At 39.8% G+C, this 27168-nt stretch overlaps 2 protein-coding genes and 1 non-coding gene across 3 annotated transcripts in view; 1 reads left to right on the forward strand and 2 right to left on the reverse strand.

Moving 5' to 3' along the window:
- The window catches only part of LOC134651054 (phospholipid-transporting ATPase ABCA1-like), a 45224-nt gene extending 40389 nt beyond the window's left edge, over positions 1–4835 (reverse strand). Inside the window, exons 1-4 of the mRNA XM_063506037.1 lie at positions 4595–4835; positions 4064–4293; positions 2372–2631; positions 1177–1350 (exon numbers count right to left, since the gene is read on the reverse strand). Coding sequence (XP_063362107.1) covers positions 1177–1350; positions 2372–2631; positions 4064–4275 — 646 coding nt within the window. The 5' untranslated portion in view covers positions 4276–4293; positions 4595–4835. The remainder of the gene's footprint in view (positions 1–1176; positions 1351–2371; positions 2632–4063; positions 4294–4594) is intronic.
- Positions 4836–11096: 6261 nt separating this feature from the next.
- On the reverse strand, positions 11097–11200 carry LOC134651274 (U6 spliceosomal RNA). Its single transcript, XR_010097094.1, has one exon. It is a non-coding gene; the product is annotated as a U6 spliceosomal RNA (small nuclear RNA).
- Positions 11201–12150: 950 nt separating this feature from the next.
- LOC134651032 (ubiquitin carboxyl-terminal hydrolase 31) lies at positions 12151–27118 on the forward strand. Its single transcript, XM_063506009.1, has 14 exons — positions 12151–12605; positions 12686–12877; positions 13200–13334; positions 14505–14639; positions 15861–15964; positions 16712–16832; positions 18278–18425; positions 19646–19792; positions 20821–21005; positions 22924–23030; positions 23982–24113; positions 24592–24687; positions 24849–25930; positions 26889–27118. Exons 1-14 carry the CDS (start codon positions 12270–12272, stop codon positions 26927–26929), a joined length of 2961 nt encoding a protein of 986 aa, XP_063362079.1. The 5' UTR covers positions 12151–12269; the 3' UTR covers positions 26930–27118.
- Positions 27119–27168: the final 50 nt, after the last annotated feature.

Genomic DNA, 27168 nt, shown 5'->3' on the forward strand with positions numbered 1-27168 from the left:
CTCAATATCATTTTTGAAGACCTATCCATAGATACCCCACACGTATGGGTTTAATGAAAAAAAAATTTTTGAGTTTCAGTTCGAAGTATGGGGAACCCCAAAAATTTATTGTTTTTTTTCTATTTTTGTGTGAAAATCTTAATGCGGTTCACAGAATACATCTACTTACCAAGTTTCAACAGTATAGTTCTTATAGTTTCGGAGAAAAGTGGCTGTGACATACGGACGGACAGACAGACGGACAGACAGACAGACAGACATGACGAATCTATAAGGGTTCCGTTTTTTGCCATTTGGCTACGGAACCCTAAAAAAGGGACAAAAACAAGAAGAAAAATTCTATTATAACACGGAATGGTACACGTTAATAATAAAAATTGTTGCACATTTGCTGCGAATGCTTCGATATTACTAGACCAATCAAAAAAGAGAAAAAAATCAAAAGAGAGTCAAAAGAGTGTATTTAGCAGGTTAGCCTTGGAAAAATTGCCCCCAAAGCTTAGAATTTAATAATAAAGAAGCACTTGTTCGGATAAGTACTAATACCGTACCGGTATTGTAAGTATACCGTAAACCGGTTGATGGTGACACTCACCAATCTAATAATTTTGTAAAATCTGTAAACTGACATGCACAATCTGACAATAAATGATTACTTACTTACTAATATTTAGCACCGCCTTTGCAAATTGAAATGGTAAACGGTGAAATTTGTAGAAAATGTGATTACCTACTGAACCCTTGGCGTGATGGGGTGTGAGTCCGACTCGGTTTTCATCTACATAAATATTACAGCGTAGTTCTTCATCAAGCAGGTATCACGAAGCCTCATAATTCATAATTAATTTAAAATGGTTCGCAACACTCATATTCGACTTTAGTAGGTAAGATAATTTTTTTAAATAATACCTATTGTCCACGTAGTAGGTATCCATACTGTCCATGTCTCAGTTGATATTTAAAATTAGTAAACCTGTTTTCTAATTATACTCATGATGCGTGACTATATAAATCAGACTCTATTATCGTGCGAGTAAGGCTTTCTTTTTCATTAAACTTGCATACATCAAACCGCAGATGCCGCGGATCGCGGATTTGATAGTTGTAACGGACTTCGCATCTTAAGTCCTGACCTGATTAAAAAAAAAGAAAAATCTGTGATGTAAAACCAAATACCTGGTGTTTTTCCGCCATATTTGTCGTCAGGGTCTCGCGGGCCAGGTTTTGTGATCAAAGGGAACAAGAGATTCGTCCTCCAACTGAGCCTAATAGGGTTGTCGACCATCGGCGTCCTCATCGTGGCGGGGAATCGAATCGTGATCACGACATTCTCGGGCCATTTAGTGGCGTCTGAAAGATACAGTTTAATTAATGCTGGTTTGTGAATGATTGTGAATGCACCACATCAGTGGAATACTTACACAATAAAATGGAATTGAAATGAATAACTATTGTTTTTGACATAAGGTCTATAATTTAATGACAAATGGTTGTGGGTTGGAACGTTTGTGCATAACTCCGTCCAATTTCTTTATGAGGTCGTATTGTCTGAGACTAATGACCGTTCTGATGCTTTATGCTATGCTAGAACAAAAAGTCGAAAATGGTTGTCATTACGGCAGTTCCGTTTTGTATTCGAAGTGTAGAGCGACCGAGTGAAGCGTAGCGTTTCTTGCAAACTTGTAATATCTGCATGTCAACTCGCAAGTCTCGTAAAGCTGAGTCCACATATTTGTATCATTTTACCTTATCGGGTCGCGTTTCGTGATCGCTATACTAGTTGTAGTGTACCTAGACCCAAAATCACGCAGCATGATCACGATTTTTTTGCGTCTGCAATAACGATCACGATACGCGTCGGAGATACGATACGGCAGAATGATACAAATGTGGGCTAGATAGCAAATTCCTTCTCATTCGCACAGTAAGTACTACTTGATGTGGGTAGTTTTTCTCGACAACGATTCCAGGCGCGTAGACAGGTGTGTTACAGGTTTTAGGATAAAGCATCAAAACGTTTTTGGTTACCAGAAAATTAGGCAAATTTGTGCCAACTTGTTTGGCCAGACCGCCATAAAATAAAAGAAGAAGAAGAAGAATTAAAAGTGGAAAAATTCAGTCTCGGGTGAGCCTCGAAATCGCAACACTCGATCACTAGCCCGTGCTCTGCCAACTGAGCTACCGAGACTACACCCGAGGACAACGAATATTTTCACCATATGCGTCTTATTGGATTTGGGTTTTTTATTACATTATTTCGATCTTGAGAAATGGATTAATTCCAACCCATTTGGGAAAACTATGTTGTAAAATACCTACTGAGCATATAAGTGAATAAAAAAAATACGAAAGCAAATATGTGTATACTTACTGGCCATTTTATCCTCAAATTGTACTCCAGTAAGAATAGATTTCATGGCATTTGGCTGGGTTAGAGCTATCTCCATACTTTTAGCATCCTTAAATCCCTTGGGTTCTGGCAGCATTTTAGGATCAAAGAGAAGGGCCAGTAGACCACTAAGGTTCTCCATTGCTACAAATTCTAGGGCATCCTTTAGGGCTTTCCTGGGTAATGCACCTTCAGGTGAAAATGCTAGGGTGCCTTGTTGTTTTACTGTTGTGATATTACCACTGGGGAAAAATATTTGAACTGTAACTTTGAAAAAAGCATGTACATGGGGGTTTTCAGAAAAAATGGTACTTACCATTTACTTTTTTCCAAAAAAACCATCAACTTTTGGGTTTTTAGACTCAGAATCACGGGTACTATTGAGTGACCAAAAAAATAGTGTCCCCAGTTTTTCATACAAATTTTGGGTGTCAGTTTTGTAACGGTCCATACAAAATGTATGTAAAAAAGTAAAAAGGCGTTACATAACTGAATTTTTTTGGGTCACGTTTTTTTTCTTTATAAATCGATACTCCTCGTGATTCTGAGTAGAAATAACCCAACAGTTGATGAATTTTCGAAAATTTGTACACTTTTAAGTGAAAATGTCCACATAGGTATATATCTTGTTTCTACTACTAGCAAATTACATGTGAAAAGGTAAGAGATTGTTCAGAGTAACTATGATTTTATATTAAGTAAGAGTTCAGAGATTGTACAGATGATGATTATATACAGGGTGTTTAAAAAGAGTAACCCTCTCAGTTAATAATAAACAAATTCAAGATAATTTCTACTAATTTTATTTTAAATTTTTAATGTTATTGGAAATACTCCAATAACATAAATACTAGAGTTATTGCTTTTTAAAGTAGGAAAGCATTGAAACCATCTGCCAATTCTCAACTACTAATATTAACCTAGATTGCTATACAAATGGTTTGTTTATTATCTGGTTAAAAATGTATTATATGTGGCTTTCCAGATTAAAAGGTGCCTTATGCAGTTACCTTAAGGTTTCTTTTAAAATGGAAAGCCATAAATAAGAACCTTTCAAACTATAGGAAAATAATCAGTCACTAAGAGAGTATACTATATATGAATAGGTACTTTTTTGTTATCATTATTGAATATCCTTTTAATGCTAAAATAGAAAAAAATACTCCTGTTTTTACACAGTAATCAGTATTTCCTAGTACAGCCATACTCAAAGTGTGTCCCGCGGAACCCTAGGGTTCCGCGACAACCCTGCAGGGGTTCCACAAGAATTTCGAATTATGCTTATTAATAAAAAAATACACTTCTAAAAACTATTGTTTTAGTGTAGGGTTCCATCAAGTATTTTGCTTTCCAAAAGGGTTCCGTCAAAAAAAAGATTGAGAACCGCTGTCCTAGTATTAAGCAATATATAGCTGGTCAACCAAATCTTGTCAGTAAAAAAAGGCGCGAAATTCAAATGTTCTATAGAACGATATCCCTTCGCGCCTACATTTTTCAAATTTGCCGCCTTTTTCTACTGTCAAGATCTGGTTGACCAAGTATAAATAGGTATTTTTTTGTTATTATTATTGAATATCCTTTCAATGCAAAAATATAAAAAAATACTCATGTTTTTACACAGTAATTAGTATTTCCTAGTATTAAGCAATATATTATTTTTCTCAGAATACTTACATGTCTCTTCCACTAGCATTATAATACATTGGTTGAAATGGTGGATAAGGTATTTCCGGTTTTTCTTTTGGATCCACGAGACATCTTATTAAAATTAAAAATAGTGAAAATATCACAGGTGAAGCAATTTCAAACAATGTTTGAAATTTATGTCTCTTCTGGAGCAGGAAGTTCTTCCATACCAAAAGTTTTAATTTTTGAAATGCCCCCATTACCTCCAATTTCTGTGCCTTAAATAAAGTGGAATAAATTAAAAAAATAACAAGTACTAGTCATTTGTTTCAATTAGAAAAATATTGCTAGGCTATGTGCACTCATGTAAAAGTAAAAATATAATTAATCTAATTCTATAGGGCTAATAAAAAGTAAATTAGACCTAAAGAAATATATGCAGTAAGCAATAAATAAAACATAGTACTAAGTTATTTTTCAATTGGCTGAATGAACTCTTATTATTGGATTTTATTACTTGAAATTTGTGCCTGAAATAATAATAGACAATAGCAATACCCCAATATTATATTCACTTACCTCTCAAATTAATAAATAGAAATTCATACTGAGATTTTCCTACACTACGGTTTCTGTAAGAAAATCTTTTATTTGCGGAAAATACATTTTTAATAAGTTAAATGCACGCATTTAATCATCGCAACCACACAATATAACCGCACTACGCGTGTACCTCACTGCACTTACGTACTAAACTAATCTAGCAATTTTCCGCAGTTTTAATTTTCCTTCTCATGTTTCACTTCCGCCACTCCCATGACATCACACAACTAGCTGCGTTTGACGTTTGACATTGAAACAATTGACAGTGACAGTGACACTGTCATTTGCAGATGAAAGATGAAAGCCTAGTGATGACCTAGGGTTTGATGAGGCGAAATGTTGTTATTTATCTCTCTGTCGCTCAAACTCGCAAGAGTGATAGAGAGACAGATAAAAAAAAATATCGATTTCGAGTTTTACGGTAGGCCCTCTGTTTCTACCAATTTCAACTATCTATATAAGGGCTGCACACATAGCCGGATTAGGTGCTACTATAGCCCGACAAGAAATTGTAGAAATTATAAAGTGGCAATATTGTAGTGTCGTGTCGTCCCATTTTTATTAGATTGATTTGAAAGGGACGGCACTACAGTGTTGCTGCACTTTTTAATTTCTACAATTTCTTGTCGGACTGTACATCTACCCTTTATAGTAATAACACGCTATCGTACCGTATGATAGTATGTAATCACTTTTAAGGCTGGGCATAGACGCACGGAAAATGCACTGTACTTATCGAAAGTAGGTGCAAATCGCATGCAATTTTTTAAAATGTCTATGGAGCCCTGAAATAAAAACACAGTCCTATCCCAAGGGCTCAAATATGAGCCGTAAATAAATTTTCCAGATTTCCCACGAATTTCAAAACCTCCCACTTCAACTCCCACGGCTCATATGTGAGCCATACTGGGAGACAACGACAAAATTAGTTTTCGGGTCGTGGGATCGGACGGGTTACAAAGGGCCTACCGGTAAAATCGAAGCACGATTGCGTTATATGACTCTCTATCGCTCTTGCGAGTTTGAGCAATACGATAATAAACTTTCGATTGTCGATTTTATTTTTGCGGTATAAAGTAGAGTCCAGACGAGCTGGGCAAATCGACCGATTTGATCAGGAAAATAATTGGCGCCAATCTCATCTATCGTCCACACGTACACAATATAATCACCAATTTGCATTCCATAGATACTAACTTGGAAAATTGGCATTTTTGGGTCCGCACCTGGGGGGCTACCGCAAAAACCGAAATTCGCAAATTGCGGGGATCTTTCTCTTTTACTCCAATGAAGGCGTAATTAGAGTAACAGAGACAGATGCCCGCAGTTTGCGAACTTCGATTTTCGCGGTTATAGCCCTGTTGATTTGGTCGGGGAATCAAATTGGCGTTTGCGTCCGCACGGCCTGATTCGATCGGAAAATTTCATTAGATTGGTGTAAAATGGTCTCGTCTGGACTCCACTTTAGAAGCCGGGGTTTTAAAATTGGTGATTAAATTGTGTACGTGTGGACGCTATACTTGGTCAAACAGATCTTGACAGTAGAAAAAGGCTGCAAATTTGAAAAATGTAGGCGCGAAGGGATATCGTCCCATAGAAAATTTGAATTTCGGGCCTTTTTTTACTGACATGATTTGGTTGACCAGCTATAGATGAGATTAAAGTGGTATCCAGACGAGACAATTTTTCGCCAATCTGATGAAATTCTCCGATCGAATCAGTAGGTGCGGACACATAAATGCCAATTTTCATAGTAATTATCTATGGAATGCAAATTGACCAATTATTTTCCTGATCAAATCGACTGACTTGATCAGTTTCGTCTGGATACCACTTAATATTTTCTTGATCAAATCGGTCATTTTGCAAAGCTCGTCTGGACACGGCTTTATTTTCCTGCTTTATTTACTGACAGCGTTTTACACAAAAATAAAACGCTAATTAAATAACTTACCATATTCGGAACCTAAAGTAATATATTGAGAGTGGCAACACTGTAGTTAGTCGTATTGTCCTTTTCTAGCATATACGTCCATCTCTCTCCCACACCCCCACCACTTCAGGCAGTTGCGTTTGACAATTTTTACAGTTAGAAACAAACGCAAATTACCTCATTGTCTCAAAATTATACATATTTACACCAGGCAGGATTAAAACTTTAGGTTCCGAATATGGTAAGTTATTTAATTAGCGTTTTATTTTTGTGTAAAACGCTGTCATTAAACAACTGTACCGATATTCGGAACCTAAAGTAATATATTGAGACGTGTTTGTTATCGCCTGGTGGTGGGAAGACGCCAAGCCAATGTGATTATACATGTACTTACATATTATGTATATGTAATATTATTATATTAGGAGTGTTTAATTAATTAATTAATTATGTAGTACACCCTTTATTTTAATACATGTGAGGAGAGAGGTATTTAGTAAAGCATACAATTTTATATACCATTATATTATGATACTAACTTTCCATTTTATATACGTATTTAATGTAGGTACTTATACATTTTCAACGAAAATAAGTGAGTCACCACAAGGGTGCTATAGTACTTAATTATATGTATGTGAGACTATGTAAAAGAAGATAAGTCAGTCTACTCTTCAGGGAGCATACAACATCTGTGATATGGAGTGATGTAATTAAAATATGAAAAGATAAAAATCATAAAGTACTCGAGTAGTTTTTATTTATAACTCCCAATTATTGACAAATTTGATAATAATTATCTAGTAAGGTAAGCAGTTGCAGGATATAACAAGGACAAGACCTTTCTTATTTCCAGAATCCCTCAGGATTAAGTAGACGAATATTTTAAATATTCGTTATATCACTATCACTACCCACAAAGTTGATGTCTGACTGTGAGCCAGTGTGAGCTATTTATTTGGTTATAGCTATAAAATGCATTTAATCGTTTGTACGCTTTACTAACGCGAACGCGAGCTAATGGACCTAAACAAACCTTACTTAAAATTGTGAAGGTTACTTTGAGAGCTTAAGCCATATCATAATACTCATGTGGGCACTAGTTACGACGCTTTTTGGTGCTCTTGGCGTTCAAATGGTAAATGTAGAATTGCCACAGAGCTTTATCAATGATATTTGTATAGGTGCAGCTCATTCTGCTTATGTTCATGTTTAGCTATCATCAAGTGACCTTAATTGTACTCATTATTGTCTATATATGCAGTATGAGTAGTTTACCTTATCTGGTGCCTACTAGTAGACATAAACTTGATTGTTTCTGAACGCTAAAGTGGCTTAATTTATGTAAACCATTCATAGACATAGCTTAATTCTGAATATTCAGTCTTCTCTTTCCAGATTAAGAATAAGGTACTTAATTCGAAACCTTAGCTCATCGCATATGTGTTTTTAACCAAAATGAAAATTTGTGTTTATTTTGTGATTTTACATTATTTGCAATAACTGTGCGGAACCATGGGGTCCCCGACCTTTTGCCGGGCACCCGTGGGCCCAAAGCCAACAGCGCAGATGCCGTTTAAGAGGAACCTCTATTTTATCCAATGCTAGGGTCAACACTTTGTCGAATATATTTGATATTTATGTATATTTATCCTCCTTATGACCTAAGAGTAGGTAGTTGTAACTTTTTGATATCAAATATACGCAGAATAGTCAATTATTTTGTATTCTGAAGTGCATATAATATTACTGGATTTGGGCCAGTGTGCTTTTGTATACTATATCTCTGGCCTACTATATAGGCTAGTCTATTAACATCCCGCCTCCTGGAAGGCAGTATACAGACTTCTTAGATATATTCACGGTAGTGCTAAGAGTGTGGACCTGGTTTTCCGACACTTGACTGCATGAGATTATTTTTTCAGGTCTCGAGCAAGAAGGGTGCCTAGATAGGTTGAGGTCCTCAACTTGTGGATTTGGTAGGAGCAAGACACAGACGGGGTGTAAATTAGTTAATCCACCATGTTTCAAGAGATTCATGTGCATTCATGCCTTCAGGTTACACTGTAGAGACAGACTAACACTTTGGCAGAGTTTTGCTAACATATAATAAATGATTGCATTTGTTTGGGTGTACAATTACATGTTCCACACCAAAAACATAATTATTTATATATTTCAATCTATTTTTGAAAGGTTTGCGTTTCAAAATAGCTTCGCCTTTTCGCAAGGCGTGCTCCTGTTCCCCTATTTTATTGTGCAAAGCGAACAGTATCACAATGCTATAATTTTGTATAAATTGAGAACTAGAGGGTCATGCCCTAGACGTGACCGCCCAGAAACTGTGCTAGAACCGTTCGTGCAAACCATTCAGTCACTATTTTTAAAAACCTTTTGTAGTGGGTACATTCCACGGTCTTAAATTTATTAAACGTGTAGTATCAAACTATGACAAGTCATGATAAGTGAAATAAGTGACAACAGTATCTGGTCCGTGCATAGAAGCACTTGCCCTTGAGGTTAGGGCATGGGTAGTTTATTATAAACTTAATCCGTGCATAGGAGCACTTACGATACAGGTGGTTTAAAACTTCCAGGGTCACAATACAGACACAAGGGTGTAAAATACATAATTCATAAACGCCCGTTAGGCCAGTTTTGTATATTTTATTTCAAACATGCTTGTGCAGCACCGCCAGCACATGATAATTTTCCTAATATACCATGGCAGTCAGGGATATAATAATTATGTAAAAAGGTAGGTAACCTTGGTCATGTCGTGTACATAGGTAGGTACTCGTAAACATGTTAACTGAAAGACAAGTGCTCTCCAGCCAAATATAATTTATGCAACTGTGAGCTGCTCTTACATTGGGATCATATGTATTTATTTCTAGTCTGTCATATTGTAGCAGGCCTAGACTTCAAAGGTTTGTAGATGTTTATAGGGCCGTTAAACGGACCCTTTGTACACCTTGAGCAGGCTGTTTGTTTCACACCATGGGTAATATATATTGTAAACATAGCTTATTTCAGAATGGAATCGTAAGCTCTGTCGTGTCGTGAGCTTACCGAGCCTGATTTAATTAGAGTCCACAGATTGTATGGACCTTGGAGGATTGACCACTCCTTATTCTAATTATCAATATTCTGCCTGGGCTTATAGTCGAAATTAGGTGACTAAATCTCTTAGTATTATCTATGCCACCCAAGTTATGAGGCTTAGCGTCTCCAGACCACAATTTTATATTAGGGTGCAAAGATTTTTTCCATCTTTAAAATAAAAATGAGTCGAGATAGGCCTGGAATCTTAGGTTTTTATTTTACCTATTATAATTTTAGAAATGTTATGTAAATGGAAAGCAGTTTTCACTTTTACCACAGTTAATTAGCCCAATTTCGGGTTTAGCCAATAGGGTGTTCGGGACCCTTGAAATAGATTGGTAAACAAAAATGAAAACTCTAATAACGAAGCCTTGCCTATTTCGACTGATTTTTACCCAAAACATTATTTTAAACCATTTTTACATTCTCTAAAAAGAGATATTTACAACTTAATCTTTGTAATATTTTTGTGATTGTGGTCTACTCGCACGCCTGTGTTATGACCATATCATTTATATTTCTGTGAATATGTCTGACGTGCCTTGCGCAGGCTTACATAGGTTATAATATCATCATCAATAACTTGACGTCAGTTTGTGAACGAATCAAAGATTCTTTTGGCACACCTTACGCAGGTGTAAACATGGCAGCCTTGCGCAGGTTTAGATAGGTACATAATATATTGGTTTCATCACAAATAACTTGACGTTAGTTTGTGAACGAATCAAAGATTCTTTTGGCACACCTTACGCAGGTGTAAACATGGCAGCCTTGCGCAGGTTTAGATAGGTACATAATATATTGGTTTCATCACAAATAACTTGACGTTAGTTTGTGAACGAATAAAAGATTCTCTTAGGCGCACCTTAGCAGGTGGAACCATAACAAACGTAAGTTTAAGAATAAGTATCATTCAAATCAAATACCCTGAGTTTATGGGTAATATTCCCTAAGTTGCGGGTTCCTTGCTCGACAAGGTGAAAGGCTTTACGCCGGCTTTAACAGGCACTTTTAGAAAGTGTCATTCACGGTGACGCGCAGATTTGCCAAAACTAAACTTTAACTCTACAGTTAACTAATATAATTTGACAATATGAACCAAACCATGCGTCTTCGTCAATGAATCAATCTAAAGATTCCCGTATCGTTAATGCCCTTCCATGTCACAGGCTTCCGATTTTATTTGAAACGTTTAATTTAAGTGTACTATTTATGTAGGTAGGTAAGTAGGCTTAAGAATTGACCCTCTTGTATGTAGTTACGTATAGAATTAATAATCAAGTTATTCAAATTCAAAATAACACAAGCACATATAGCACCTACATGCAAGAGTTCTTTTCCTTAACCTTTAAAGCTGTAAGTACCTGCTAAGTTATATATTTAAGTAGGTACCTACCTACATAAATCAAAGATCTAGTTGGAGAGATATAAGTTGATAGATACAGAGTGAAATACTTCACGAATTCGCATGTCATTCTTGCGCAGAGCCATGCTAATCTCTCTCTATGTCTAGTCAGATTTAAGTTTATGTACTGCCGAAGTACTCACTTTCCACAAAAATAAATGCAATGTTTGCGATGTAGGTTTGTTCGTTACCTTGTGTCCCTTAGAGCGAAAATATCGTCGACTCCTATTCGGGTACACGTTATTTATCAGCAAGTTTATTACCAAAAAATTAATTTTGAAATATTATATTAACCCGGAACGGGATAAAAAGATAAATTGCTGATAGATACTTGGACAGATAAAAAACCTACACGTCTATAAGCTTCTACCTTAATACGTAGGTTCTACGTAATATTAACTATCCGATCCATTCGTATTCGAAAACACAAATCACTTGAAAGGGTATACCTCCACACATCACCATTTAAGTATTATATAATTTCAACCGTTATTATACACACACAAAGATTTAAACTAACAAGACTCGGAAGAGACTTAATAAAATTAAATTATAATGGTGACACGTGCACGCTTTACCAGCTCGATGTGTTTTCTACCATGTGTTTTAGTATTTTCATTGGCATAGCCACGGTGCGCGCAGGCAGCCTTTGAAAACACTTGCACATCACTATTCCGGATCATTTTTATTTGCTAGATAGTTTAACGGACAACTAAATTTAAATATTTATTTCGAACGGCAAAAGCCGTTAGAAACTGTTTTTCAATATAGTCAGCTAAACTGGGGTACAAATTCAAAAACTCACCAGCAGTTTAGCTTCACGACCTTCCAGATGGAAAAACAGCAAGCCAATGAGGTAATTTGCGTTTGTTTCTAACTGTAAAAATTGTCAAACGCAACTGCCTGAAGTGGTGGGGGTGTGGGAGAGAGATGGACGTATATGCTAGAAAAGGACAATACGACTAACTACAGTGTTGCCACTCTCAATATATTACTTTAGGTTCCGAATATCGGTACAGTTGTTTAATCTTGATATTAATCTGTGGAATATACTCATCCATTCACTCATCCGTTCCTTTACATTACATTCGAGCGAATCAAAATGGCGCTTATGTCAGTGACATATCTATTGCAATGCAATGTTTTATAATCAGATTTCTTTTTATTATAGCCCTTTTCAAGTATAATTATAGAATAAAACAGTGATTATGTCGACTAATAATTTGTCGTCAGTTCTAAAATCATGTTCGGAGAGTGAATTAATAAACGAAGTTGCGGATAATAACATGACACCAAAACAGGTGGAAGGATCCCGACTAAAGAGGACCTTTACGTTGCCTCGCAATCCCTTTAGTACCATTAAACCAGGTTCCAGCAAAAGTAAGAGCAACGATAGCGACAATAAGCAAGTCAGTGCCAGCTCCACAACCGCAGAATCCACGAAGGACGACGGTGTAATCGAGAGGAAGTTGTTTAGAAGGCCATCATGGAAACGATTTCTGAACAAAATAGCGCAACACATGAGCACTGTTAATGTGTCCGGGGTAAGAAGTTCTAATGAGTTATTGAGCGTTATTGCGAATTCATTATTTATTGACTAAAATATTGATATGATTGCTAACAGGTAAAATCAGCTCCGGCAGTCTTCAATGGTGAGAGAGTTCCGTGCAGCGGTGACCCTCCATGGCCCCCAGGCTTTACTCCAGCTGCTACAGGCATCAAAAATCATGGCAACACTTGTTATATGAATGCAGTATTGCAGTGCCTTTCACATACTGATGTTATTGCAGAGTATTTTGTGCTAGATCATTACAAGGTAACTTACAATTGTGTTTATTGATCTCTATGAGAAATGTTGCAGATTTGGTATAGCTCAGCAAAGATTTTATTCAATTCATAACGTTAGGACCTCATATTCTTATTAGAATGTTATTAGACCATCTATTGCGGGTTAGGGTTCAGTGAAGCATTAAATCATCGGGTGACAAGTAAAAGTCACTAACTAACATCATTGATGTAATTTCGTATAGATTAGTCTAGAATTATTAATTTATAATGTTATTTTCTATTATGATTTAAATCTTCTATCTTGACTATTTTTGATTCTTAATATTGATGTTTTTATTTCTTGTTTTCAGGTAGACTTACAAAAAAGGAATAAAATTAACTCAAAGAAATATGGCACAAGAGGAGAAGTAACGGAACAACTAGCAACTCTTCTTAAAGCTCTCTGGGCTTGTAGATACACGCCTGACATGAGTACTGCATTTAAGGTGAGTTGTCAGCCATGTCCAGCACGAGGAGATTGACCTGCTTGTGGCCGTACACATGTGAAATGCGCTCTGACTTCGCCCTTTCTTTTGGAATTGTACTATAATGTCATTAAAACACATCTTACTAATTAATGTATATGTGGCAGCTTTGCACAGTGCAACCGGATATTTAAAACGAAGTTCGGTTTTGCGAGCCATATACATGCTCATCAGAGAAAATTGTAGGGGTCGCCTTTGTCGGATATGACATGGAGGACTATATACATATATTATATTCTAATCTATGTGTATTAGCAAATGACTTGCCTGTTTGGCTCCTTATAGAATCATATAATACTATGTCAACCTTAAAGGACAAACTGAGCCCATGTACAAATGCAATGTCGTATCATACAAGGTCACACTGGAATTTATGTTGATAAGTAAATGCTAATGGTGATCTAGTTAAATCAAATGATGGCATTTAAATTCCTATTAATTACCTTAACAGTAATATACAGTTTGCCAAACAATGAGTTATTGTGGTAAATGACACTATCAGAGATAGCAGTCATGTTGTCATGGCAAATGAACATACATATTACAAATAATAAAGTTTTTAATTGTGTTTGGCCATGGATATTTTTAATTAACAACTACAATGGCAAATGATGATGTCGACAATCATTAAAATTCAGCCTCCTGGCCCATAAAATATTATTGTGTTGTGTATGTGGAAAACGAAAATACATATGTAACAAAACACTCAACGGACAATACAGACACTAGAACCGGAAAAAAATCAGTACATCAATATTTACAAAACAAAGTAGCTCCATCTGTCTGTATGATTAAAACCTGAATATGCAACGGATTTTAATATGATAGTGGAGTGAGTGGTAGTTTCATAAAGGTTTTGTGTATAATTAAATTGATTGATGATAAATTGGTTGAAATATGATATGACACAATGTTTTTTTTCCTTATTTGACACATTTATGTACATCACCCTCGTCTAAAGCTGGGGCGGGTTGCTAGTGTAAAAAACATTGATTTTATACATATATAGGGTCTGTGCGGAAAGAGAAGAGTGGTGGAATGTATGGGACTCAATACATTCCACAACTCTTCTCTTTCCGAACAGACTATGTATTTAAATAAAAATGTTTTATTTTTTTCCTTATTTGACAGGGTGCAGTGGAGAGGCATGGCATACAGTACAGAGGGAACAGCCAGCATGATGCACAAGAGTTTCTTTTTTGGTTGCTAGATAAGGTTCATGAAGATTTAAACACTGCCACTAAAAAGAAATATAAAACCATTAAGGTAATAACACTAACCATATTACTTTTGTATTATTTTAATAACATTTTCACTAACATACATGATTAAAACTTGACATACATGCATACGCTCGAAACACATTAAGTTCCTGATGCAATCGGGTAAAAAAAAACCGGCCAAGAGCGAGTCGGACTCGCGCACGGAGGGTTCCGCACCATCAACAAAAAATAGAGCAAAACAAGCAAAAAAACGGTCACCCATCCAAGTACTGACCCCGCCCGACGTTGCTTAATTTCGGTCAAAAATCACGTTTGTTGTATGGGAGCCCCACTTAAATCTTTATTTTATTCTGTTTTTAGTATTTGTTGTTATAGCGGCAAGAGAAATGCATCATCTGTGAAAATTTCAAATGTCTAGCTATCACGGTTCGTGAGATACAGCCTGGTGACTGACGGACGGACGGACGGACAGCGGAGTCTTAGTAATAGGGTCCCGTTTTTACCCTTTGGGTACGGAAACCTAAAAATAGTAGAGTTTTTTGCAGGAGGGTAGAGTCAGCATCAATAGTAGCATATGAAACAACGCGCCATAAGTACCTGCCATGAATACTTCTCCAATTACACATATTTCGACAGTTTGCGTTCAAATGTTAATCTGCAATGCAACAGTTTGTTCCATAAATAGAGAAATTTCTCTTTTTGTTAAGCTATCAGTGAATGGTTTTGACGTCATACTTTTGACGCATAGTCTGATATTTCAAATTTTATATTAAAGGAAAAAATGGAAAAATTACGCTTCCGGCAGGACTTGAACCCGCAACCTCCGCAATCCGTGCGTTAGCTCTGCCAATTGAGCTACGGAAGCCTACCAGAATCTTGCGAAAAAAAAAATTAAAAAATTGGCATAGTCTGATACACTAATTATGTTGACCTGCACTGCTGCACCATCCATACAATTGAGTAACAAATAGTAAAGTAGTCCTATGATGATCAGAATACATTTACTGCCAACGTTTTCGTAGCGCGACGCTCGTAGCCGATCCCAGCGTTTTCCCGCTTTGTGCAGGAAAGCGACTGCGAACAGAGAACACGCCGAGCAAGTTCCCGGCATTCTTCAGTGCTGCTGTTATATATAGTACTCCTTATAAAACCAAAAACTCAGATTGAAGTACAAAATTGAAATTCCAGTCCTGTCAACTGCTTGGCATAATTGACATTGGGATTTTTATAACTTGTCTTTTAAAATTTTTGTTGTATGTTCCAGAACACATGCGGTAAACCTGACGAGGTGGTTGCTGCGGAAACCTTAGCTAATCACGCTAGAAGAAATAGTTCATTTGTTCAGGCAGTATTTCAAGCTCAATACCGGTAATATTCCTATTTTACATTATGGTGAATATGCTACATTCTATTTAGGCACTGTTATCCCATGATATGACGTCATCCATAAGCGTTCTGGCTCATATATGAGCCACTGGGAGCTGACAGATTAATATAAAAATTAAATCGTTATTCTCGATAATATTTAATAACCATCAATGTGGCACCTTTCGCTTGAAAATGACATGTACAGCTGAAAAGCCAGTAAAAATCGAGTTCTTTGGATGGCCAACAACTACGTACATATTAAAAAGTTAAATAAAAGTCAGCCATGTGATGCCCGCATGCTATGTAACTATAAATAGTATATGTGAGATAAAGATCAAGGCCACAACAATCTGACACAGATGAGTCATAGCAATAATTTGCAAACATAGATTTAACCTACAACGGATACGGTATATTAGGGTGAATGACTTTTTGTAAGTTTGTATTATTTGACTTGTGCAAATATCTCCGAAAGGGTTGGCAGTTTAGAATACGGATTTTATAATCCCGTCATTTGGATGCGATGTGTCTAATGCATTGTAATCAATCCTTTTTCCTTCGTTAAATCAGTAATATCTGGGAGACCGAGCAAAACTCGGAAAGCATATAAAAACTCGATAATGCGCGTTTTTCTAGAGATAAGACCAAGCTAGATCGATTTTTCTTTTTCGAGCTGTGTATAACAGTGAAGCCTTACTTATGTGATATGTGATGTTTTCGTATTATTATCGTGAAATGTGTTGACAGGTCGGCATTGACGTGCGCGAAGTGTGAGCGGACATCTTGTACATTCGACCCTTTCCATTGCGTGAGCGTACAGCTACCGCCCAGGCCGGCCGCTGCACAGATCTCTCCCTTACCTGTTAATGTGAGTATATGACAACATCAGTATCTCATTTTCACCCACGATGGATTGAAGATGGTGTGCGTACCTCTCACCTATTTCTTTGTTGATGCACTGCAGTGCTCTGATTTTTTTCAGCGGTTTTAAAATTTTTCTCAAACATGCAATGAAATGTCGTCGCTCCGGGCGTTATATGAGGCTTAGAAGTATCACGTTTAGGGCGGAGCAACTCCAGAGAACTGTAAAGGAATTTCATACGAAATTGAAGGCCTAGGCCGGGAAGTAATTTTTTTAAAAAATTCTAATGTAAACATGGGGGTGTCCATGAACAGACTAAACAGCCGAATTATATTTTTTTTTTATATTTTTGGTGAATGAATGGTTATCGGACCAAAATATCCGTGTTAACGCCTGTTATACACGAACGTACTGATATTAAGAATACGAATCTGTATGATTCAATGTGTTGATGAATAAATTTAAAATTTTGTCTATACGTCAGTCACCAGAGACCATAGACAATATTTAAAATCCTCTGTATTTATTTTATTTATAGAAATTGAGATTCTTATTATCAGATTGTGTGTAATGGCCCTAATAAGGTCTATTCGAACACTACACACGCGAAATACGGACGACTTCCGTAAAAAAAAAACAATTATGGCGGGATTGGAAGAAAAATTAAAAAACCTATGTTGTGAAGTTGGATTTTTATTATAAAGATTATAAATTTGTTTTTTTGAGTGGTGTATTTTTTTATTTCATTGCATGTTTGAGAAAAGCACTATACATGCCTAGCCGTGAAAAGGTCTTGCCGGCTTCGTATCACTATCCGGCCTCCCTACGGTCGGCCGGCTATACCTACTCACCCGGCAAGCCCTTCTTTCCCGGCGTCTGCAGTAATGTACTATTAATATGATATACATACCTACACATTTCTTAACATAAAATGCAACTATGTATGTAGCTTATTTTATTTTATATCTTGATGTTTACATTTTGTGAAGTGGTGTTCAAAATTAACCTAGTAATGTATACTCTTTTCCAGACCCGAAAAATCTAGTTTTTTTCCAAGAAATCTAAATATATTCCAAATAGTTAAGTTTTGCTGATTAATTTGAAGACAAGTAACATTTCCCTAAAATACCCAATCTAATTTGAACCTTTTTTTTGTTGGTGTGGGAATGCTGTTACGCATCATCCCTGGCCTGAGGTAAACCCATTTTGGTGAGGTATGTGGGACTCCTACCTCCCGGCAATTTCCACTGAGAAGCCTACCAACTAAACCCACGATGGCGGTTCCCACAACATGCTGTTTGGGGAGGCATCCTGGGATAATATTCTACCGCGACAAACTAATTTGAACCTTAAATCAGAGTGCTAAGGTGAAATTCAATTGAATATTTATCGGTTGATAAGTCCTACTATGGCTGGGAAAAGTTAAATAATTTGTATGAATTTGTTATCAGGTTGTATATGTGAACCAACAACCCCGCCAAGTCCGCATCGGCGTGGAGCTGAAGGCCAACTCCACCATGGAAGACCTGCGAACGACCCTACACACGGATACTGGCATCGAACGCGACAACATCATTCTGGCCGAAATCAATGAAACTGGTATGGATATTCATTCTTTCCAAGTCGCGCTGGCACTACCGACATTACGTTTAATCTCAGTCACAGACAAGACATCCTCTAGACTGAGTTTAGTGACGCTACGCCCTCTGCCACTATATACGGTAGTTTTACTCCATCTTCGAGTCAAAGTGTCAGAATCCCGTGCCGTGATTGGTCCGTGTCTTTGAACGGACCAATCACGGCACGGGATTCGCTCACCTCGTCCCCCCGCACCTCCGTATTTTTGGCAGCATCGGTTTCATGAAATAATTGCTCTAAACTCCGTCTAGAGGATTCCTAGTCTATGAGGTGCGCTCTCCGATAACGCGCCTTTGTTACGCATCCCGATGACACATTTTAGACTGGTTTTGTAGCGTCCGACTCGCCGGCACTCAGTAACCGTAGTACTGAGTGCCGGCGAGTCAAATGGACCACACACAGCCTAGAAAAATATTTTTCCATTAGTTCATTTTGAACCTTATTGCAATCTCCATAGAGTGGTAATTCAATAACCGGTAAAAACGGCCCAACCATTTTTTTATGGCAGGTAGAAGCACGTGCGGTTTAACATAACAATAGACAAAGGATAAGCCGTACCGGGTCTGCTAGAAATCGACAAACTATACTATTTAACATTTGTAAATCAGCCGTTCTGTATAAGTGTAAGGCCTGAGTGGACGCTCGAGTTGGGCGTGCAGCGAGGCGGGGCGCAAATGCATACGTATAGGAGCGGCCTTAGTGCACGCTGCTCAAATTACTTGTGAGCCCGACGCCACGCTGCACGCCCCGCCGAATGCTCCGCTTCGAGCGTCCACTCAGGCCTTACACTAAGTCTCTCATGTTAGGTATAGTTTGTAGCTTTCTAGTAGACCCCGAAGGCTTATCCTATTGTCTATTGTTCAGTAAAACCGCACGTGCTACTTACCTGCAAAAAAGGGTCCTAATTATTCTATTTGGCACCTGAGCGCGGGCTAGTGCAACGCTCAAAAAACCAGTGTAGGTGCGCTCTCCGATAACGCGCCTTTGTTACGCATCTCGATGACACATTTTAGAGTGGTTCTGTAGCGTTCGACTCGCCGGCACTCAGTAACCGAAGTACCGATTTTTTATGCAGGTGGTTGTGGCACGTGGCACGAGCGGTTTTTCTTAACAATAGACAATAGGATTAGCCTTCGGGGTCTATTAAAAAGCTACAAACTATACATTGTGTGTTCCCGCAGGCTGGTGCGTGGCTCGCGCCGGGTGGGAGCCGGCGGGGCTGGACTTCGGCGCGCTGTACTGCATGGAGGCGCCGCCGCTGCTGCAGACGCCGACCACGCCCTATCTCCTCATCCTCTGGGTCAACTTACTCGACGGGGAGCGTTTTGGTAAGGGATCACATTTGTCTAGAGGGCTGTATCGCTTTAGTTCATAGAAGGTAGCATCCTATAGAAGTGATCTATGCGTGCCTCCGTGAGGGACAAAACATACGCAATGCGACGCTATGATTGGTCGAATTTATTTGTTATGGTGGGCAACAAATAAATTCGGCCAATCATCCATACTAATTTATGGTGGGGAATAAAAAAAAAAGTGAGACTGTGACAAGGACAAACAATAATAGCGCTTTCGCTGCTACTCCTACTGAAAGATACATAAGACTATCCCGTTCTGTCAGTTATCCCCACCACTCATGCCCAATCCAGTTTAATACTAGATTCATGCTTTAGTTATAATAGTTTAGTTGATGCCGTTTGTATTGAATATGTTTGCTATACTATAGCTTCCAATGTATTATGGACAGCGACGAGTACTTCGTTAGCGCGTAAGCGCTTAATTATCACTCAAAGTTTCTATTTATTTAGGGGTTTATATTTCATAACTCGAGTAATCGATGTGAACTTGGGCGATCACGATCACGGGCGTTGGAACCGCCGAATTTTCAGAAAACTCTATCCTAAAGCTTTGGTTTCCTCCGAGAGCGGTGCCGTCATATAGCGGCCGTCTCCATACTAAATAATACGGCTAAATATGGATGTCATAGTATTTGTATGGAGACGGCCGCTATATGACGGCACCGCTCTCGGAGGAAACCAAAGCTTAACACTCTAACCGCCCAAAAGGTCTCCCATTCCATTCTAATTTAAATCTTTATTTTGACAAATAAAAATTGCATTTGTCTTGGTAAGTTTTGATGTCTGGGCGGCTAGAGGCTATAATAACAGAGACTTTTACTGGTTAACACATTCACTACCAGGAACCCACCTGCTGGGCGCTCGTGAACTTTGCTCAGATGCCGGACAACCCGCTGGGCGGGTTGTTTTATACGCAGCTTTCGACGATTTCTGGGGTAGTGCGTCGTTTTTTGTCTGGTAGTGAATGTGTCAAATACGCTACAGTTAGGTGTCGTTCGCAGGATCGCCGTACGCGATGCAGGTGCCCCGCGAGACGTCGTACGAGGACCTGCAGAAGCTGCTGCTGAAGGAGATGAGCGCGGTGGTGGCGGAGCTGGTGCTGGAGGGCGCGCAGGGCGCCGACATCTTCCGCGCGCGCATCGCCGAGGCGCACCGCCCGCGCGACCCCGCCTACCTGCAGCCCGAGGTACGGGCATAAAATAGATACAGTACAGAAGTCAATCACATGTATGTACTTCACTTTTCATACCTACGCTCGGCGGTCGCTCTAGGGTTGTCAACTATGATTTATGCACAAAAAACTATCGTGGTAGTGGCACTCGTATCTAGTAGGGGCCGGGGCGGGGTGCTTACCTACCTACCTAACTGTTCTGTTTAACGTTAAAACAAACCATCGAAATACAAGCAGACACCTACTTACCTCTCTGAAACCACTGGTAGTTTAAAAAACGACAATTCACCGTTTATTGTTGAATTTAAACAACCGTCCATTGAACAGTTATAATAACATCTTTTTTGTTTCTCCATTATTGCACAAAAAAGTTCACAGGCGCGTGTCTCAAGCGGTTGACACTCGCGCTCGTACTGGTCCCAACCGGTCCGAGATATCGTGTCTGTGAGCAGTGTCTATGTGTGCGTTGCTCGAGCGCACTTTGTATGTAGATTGATTTCTGTACTGTATCTGTTTTGTGGTACGGGGTAGTGGGTATAGTTTGTAGCTTTCTAATAGACCCCGAATGCTAATCCTATTGTCTATTGTTAAGAAAAACCGCTCGTGCCACGTGCCACAACCACCTGCATAAAAAATCGGTACTTCGGTTACCGAGTGCCGGCGAGTCGAACGCTACAGAACCAGTCTAAAATGTGTCATCGAGATGCGTAACAAAGCGCGTTATCGAAGAGCGCACCTACACTGGTTTTTTGAGCGTTGGACTAGAACGCGCTCAGGTGCCAAATAGAATAATTAGGACCCTTTTTTTCAGGTAAGTAGCACGTGCGGTTTTACTGAACAATACACAATAGGATAAGCCTTCGGGCTCTACTAGAAAGCTACAAACTATACTGTTTGCACAGGACCGTTCATATAATGACGAGCGAACATGTGCACAAAGACAAACGCGATTTGCACACCTTCGAACTAGCCCACTTCGTAGTGCCCGTAAGGCCCGTCTTTGCGAAGTATATAAGTCACAGACAAGACATCCTCTAGACTGAGCGTAGTAACGCTACCCCCTCTGCCACTTATACGGTAGTTTTACTCCATCTTCGAGTCAATCCCGTGCCGTGATTGGTCCGTGTCTTTGAACGGCCCAATCACGGCACGGGATTCGCTCACCTCGTCCCCCCGCACCCCCGTATTTTTGGCAGCATCGGTTTCATGAAATAATTGCTCTAAACGCAGTCTAGAGGATTCCTAGTCTATGATATAAGTCAATGTCGATCAGTCGAACATGTCTCGGCTAAAAAACGTTTTCTTGCGCGGCAATATCGACTGCGAGACAATGATGCCCAACGTACGCGATGATGGCTTTAGGCGGCCTCGGAACGACTATTCGTGCATCCTGAAGCCAGTTCATAATTGCCACCACGGACATACATGTTAAATAGATTGAGCGGCAATTAGACAAACATTCTTCAAAGAGGCCGTTAGCTAAGTGAGTTTAATCACTACATAGTATAAAACAAATTCGCTATCTGTCTGTCTGTATGTATGCTTAGATCTTTAAAACTACGCAACGGATTTTAATGCGGTTTTTTTTAATAGATAGAGTGATTCAAGAGGAAGGTTTATGTATAATTTGTTAACCCGTGCGAAGCCGGGGCGGGTCGCTATACTTCGTTTTTTTAGCATTAGAAATAAGGTAAACAATCTTGATGTGTCTTTTAATTGAAAAACACATTTTAAAAATAAGTTACGGTAAATATGTAACAATTATGAATCTAATACGATCTTTTATAGTCTTCTGCTTTCATAAGTAATAGTTATTGATTTTTAAAAAATGTTTTTCAATTAAAAGACATGTCAAAATTAACTTCTTTCAAGTTCTTTCTAATGCAAAAAAAAACGAACTATAGTAGAGTCTAAAACGAATGTGTTGTTTCAGCTTCCCCACCCTTTGTTTGCCCTGGACGTGGAGCAGGCGCTATGCGCGCACGACAAGCACCCGCACCTCCGACTCGAGCTGCTGTGGGACCCGGCGCACAGAGACAGGTTCACAGTTTGTTTATACTTCAATTAAGAATCCATTTACATGCGTAAAACAACGCGAAATGAGACTCGAATGTCTATCCTTTACGAACGAAACGCTGGCGCCTCTAGTCGTGTATTTAACGACGAAAAAAAAACGCTCCAAACAAATTCACTCATCACCGACGCGTAACCGAGGGCGACGAAAACTCGTACTGCAATTTGCAGCGAAATTTTTCACTTTCATATAACCGGAGCTTTTATCTTTATATTTAGCGGCAATTACACTGCGTCGTTCACCTAATGCGGTCGCCGAATTCATTTTAAACTACTTAGGCCAACAAACGTCGTCTTCACATTAGTCTGTCCGCCTAATACTACGGCGACCGCATGACTCTTGAATGAATTCGTTCAACGAACGTCGTCTTTACACTAGTCTGTCCGCCTAATGCGGTGGCCGAATGCGGCGGCTGAACTACAAAGTCATCCATCAGATCTCTGAGAGCTATCGCGATATCAAAGCTTGTGCTTAGGAAAGCTAGTTTATTAGTTTGCTTAATAATACATAAAAATCTTCACATAAAAATAATCATGAGAAACTGCTACCGACAGACACCCGAATTTTATTGTGTCATGCACGTCTGACGTTTGTTATTTGTGACAACTTCAAATATAAGTGGCCAATGCCAACGATATAATGAGTACATTTGCATAGAGGTTTTACTTTATCAAATGATCTGCGGTCGCCGCTGTCGGTGACCTAATAAGGCGGATGTCGTATTTACACTGCTTCGGTCACCTTATAAGCGTTGGCAGCTGTCGATCGCCGAATGCGACCGACTAACGTGTTCTTTACAATTTTGCGGTCGCCGCATGCAGCATGCGGCGAACGACGAAGTGTATTTGCCGCTTTTGATTGGTGCATACTCCGAAAGTAAATGTTCGTGAGTTAACCTAAAGTTGTTTTTCCCACAGTATAATCCGCGACCCGCTGGAGGCGTGCGAGGTGCACGTGTCGGCGCACGGGTCGGCGGCGCCGCTCACGCTGCACGCGTGCCTCGCGCACTACACGCGCGCCGAGCACCTGGCCCAGGAGGACGCTTGGCGGTGAGTTACATGGTGACTTCTTAAATCCATCTTTAGGTTCTAAAGACCAATCCCAATTAATCTTTCTATGCACCGAAGAAAATGGCGTGCCGTCGTGATCGTTTAAAGTGACATTTCAAAATAATTTAAATGTGAACAAGTTTCTTTTAGCGGTGGAATGTTATTCTATTGCTTTTATTATGTTTCTTGGTATTATTCGAATCAGTTTTCACCGCTCACGAAGGCGTTTTTAATAAAAAAAAAGTTACAGTTACAGATACATGTGTGGGACATTGTCAAAAGTCGCAATAGTACTGAACGCGTTGAAATGCCGGCAGTTCATTGACTGAAGTGTTTTCTTAGAGAGGCCCTCTCATGTTCTTCAATGTGTACGATCCAGGGTTCGAATCCACGACGTGTAACTAGAAGTCCATACCGCTTTACTGCTACGTTACCGGCGTTTCTTCTTAACCCATTATAATCCCTTTGTTTGTTGCAGGTGCCCCCAGTGCCAGAGGTATATGCCGGTCGTTAAAACGCTCGGCCTGTGGTCGCTGCCCGACATCTTGGTCATCCATCTCAAACGGTTTCGGCAGTAAGTATAGACAATTTATTTGATAAGAATCTGTTTTGCGAATGCTCTTTTAAGTGGTTCACTAGCTAGACTGATAATAATTATTACTGATTATAATTATGTTAGGGCAAACTTGTTTTTGTTTCCCGAATTGGCACTGAATGTTGAATCGTTTGTCGCAGGCAAGCCAAGTGTCGAACAAGTACAAAGTTGACGACCATGGTGGAGTTTCCCCTGAGCGAGCTGGACATGACGCCGCACCTGGCCGTGCGTGGAGCTCACGGCGACGCCCCGGGGCACGTGCACGGGCACGGCGGCGGGCACGGGCACGGCGGCGGGCACGTGCACGGGCACGCGGCCGGGCACTCGCGCTCGCCGCGCCGGCGCGCCTCGCGGCCCGGCGCGCCGCCCGACAACACCTACGACCTGTACGCCGTGTGCTACCACCACGGCGACGACCTCGAGACCGGCCACTACACCGCCGCCTGCCGCAACCCCTACGACGGCCGCTGGTACAAGTTCGACGACTCGCGCGTCACGCCCGTCGACACAGACAACGCCTCCGGCGAGCTCGTCAACAACACCGCCTACATGCTCTTCTACAAACGGAAGAGACCCACCGTCGCTTCCCCGTGCGCCGCGGACGACGGGGGCCACTGGGCGCTCCGAATGCCGAAATACGTTAAACGACCGAGCGAAACTCTGAACGAGATCGTCGAGGTCAAGGACGAGGTCGCCGAGGACGCTAAGATCGAGGCTCCCGGCGACGAGCCCGAGTCCGAGTCGGAGCTCACCCCGCCGACGCGCAGCCCTTCGGCGCGAAGCATCGCGAGCCTGCCCGACGACAGCGCCGCGGAGCCCCGCCCCGCCGACCCGGCGCCCGTCGTACACAACACCACTATTATCCAATCCCCGACTCTGCAGCGGCCGCTAATAGTCGAGGTGAACGGCAACCGACCGACCGGCGGCCCGAGCGAGTGCGAGGACGAATCTAGCGCATCCCCCGAGCCGTACATCCACAAAGACGTGCACATAAATCCGAAGATGACGCCCGTCGACACGCGGCGGCCGCGCTCCGTGGACTACCCGCCGCGCGGCGCCGCGCGCGACGCCAACCGCAACTACGACAGCTCGCCGCTCGTGGCCAGCATCAACGGCGTGGAGTACCACCCCACCACCGAGGACCTAGTGCTCACCATGTTCCAGGACTCCAAGTACATCGTTCCGCGCCACGCCAACATCGCGGGGGAATCTCATAGAACAGGTTAGTATTCAGAAATTAAAGCTGATATTATGTGCCTTTCTGAAATTTGCGATCTCGTGAAAAGTTATAGCTGGTCAACCAAATCTTGTCAGTAAAAAAAGGCGCGAAATTCAAATTTTCTATGGGACGATATCCCTTCGCGCCTACATTTTTCAAATTTGCCGCCTTTTTCTACTGTCAAGATCTGGTTGACCAAGTATATATGGTGATATCCCCATTGTGACCAAAGCTGAAAGCGATAAATAACAGTTTCGTAGATCTGTAAAATCATAGAAATTGGTAATCAAGTGGTATGATGTGAGATGTCCAATATTTGTGTCATATTGACACCATATGAATGAATGAATAATGTTTTTATTTTAGACTTTTATAATCCATGTTCTGGTTAGTAAACATGTGAAAACAATAGTTAGTAAACAGTCGCAATCACTATTGTGTAGAAAAATAATCCTACAAGACAACACAATAGTATTAAAATATTTTGAAAAGTGTAATCACTAATCTGTGATCGTAAAATAGGTACAACTGATTGTTTGAAAATACGTGTAGCCTGTAGAATAGAACATTTAATTTTGGTAAGACGACCAATTAAGAATTTAGTACTGTTTAGAATAGGGTATTTTCCTACTAGTCAAATCAGTTACTTTTTTAGAACTGTCAAAAGTGTCAAAACGATTTGCTAATGTGTTTAAAAATAACTCCTATCTGTGTTTTTCTAATAATTATCTGGTGCTTTATTTCATGCATGGTGTAAAATCATTTATTTTAATTACAGTATAATACCCTATTGTTACTGATTTATTAATTAAGTATCGTTCATATAAATATACACCTCTCCTCCTCCACCTCCGTTGTTTAAGTAAATACTTAAACAATATTTATACCTGAATACGTGAATACCCGTGGTGTACATAATTTCATTACTCGATTTTGAACTGTAATTTTGGCATTCTTCCAGGTGAAAAGTCTTCCGTTTGGAAAACTCGAATATCCACATGAGAGCAACAGGTACCATTGAAGGGTCAAATGCGGTCCTACCCATTATTTATTTCCTATTTAACCATAGATCTGATTGTTTTTGGTAGTTGACAGTTAATTTATTATGTTTTATAGAGTTTGCAGTGAGAATATGTAACGCGACTGTCAGAATTTTGATTATTTACGAATTACTCTGCAGCAAAGTTTGTACATTAACACATTCATTGCCACCCAGCCGAACAAGGCATCCGCGCCAGCCA

The sequence above is a fragment of the Cydia amplana genome, chromosome 9, assembly GCF_948474715.1.
Source record: "Cydia amplana chromosome 9, ilCydAmpl1.1, whole genome shotgun sequence".
Classification (NCBI taxonomy): Eukaryota; Metazoa; Arthropoda; class Insecta; order Lepidoptera; family Tortricidae; genus Cydia; species Cydia amplana.

Coding starts and splice junctions, on each gene's coding strand:
- LOC134651032 (XM_063506009.1), top strand. CDS start 12,270: ATGTCGACTAATAATTTGTCGTCAGTTCTAAAATCATGTTCGGAGAGT. Junction 14,640..15,860: donor AGAAATATAAAACCATTAAG/GTAATAACACTA, acceptor TGTATGTTCCAG/AACACATGCGGTAAACCTGA. Junction 24,114..24,591: donor GCCCAGGAGGACGCTTGGCG/GTGAGTTACATG, acceptor TGTTTGTTGCAG/GTGCCCCCAGTGCCAGAGGT.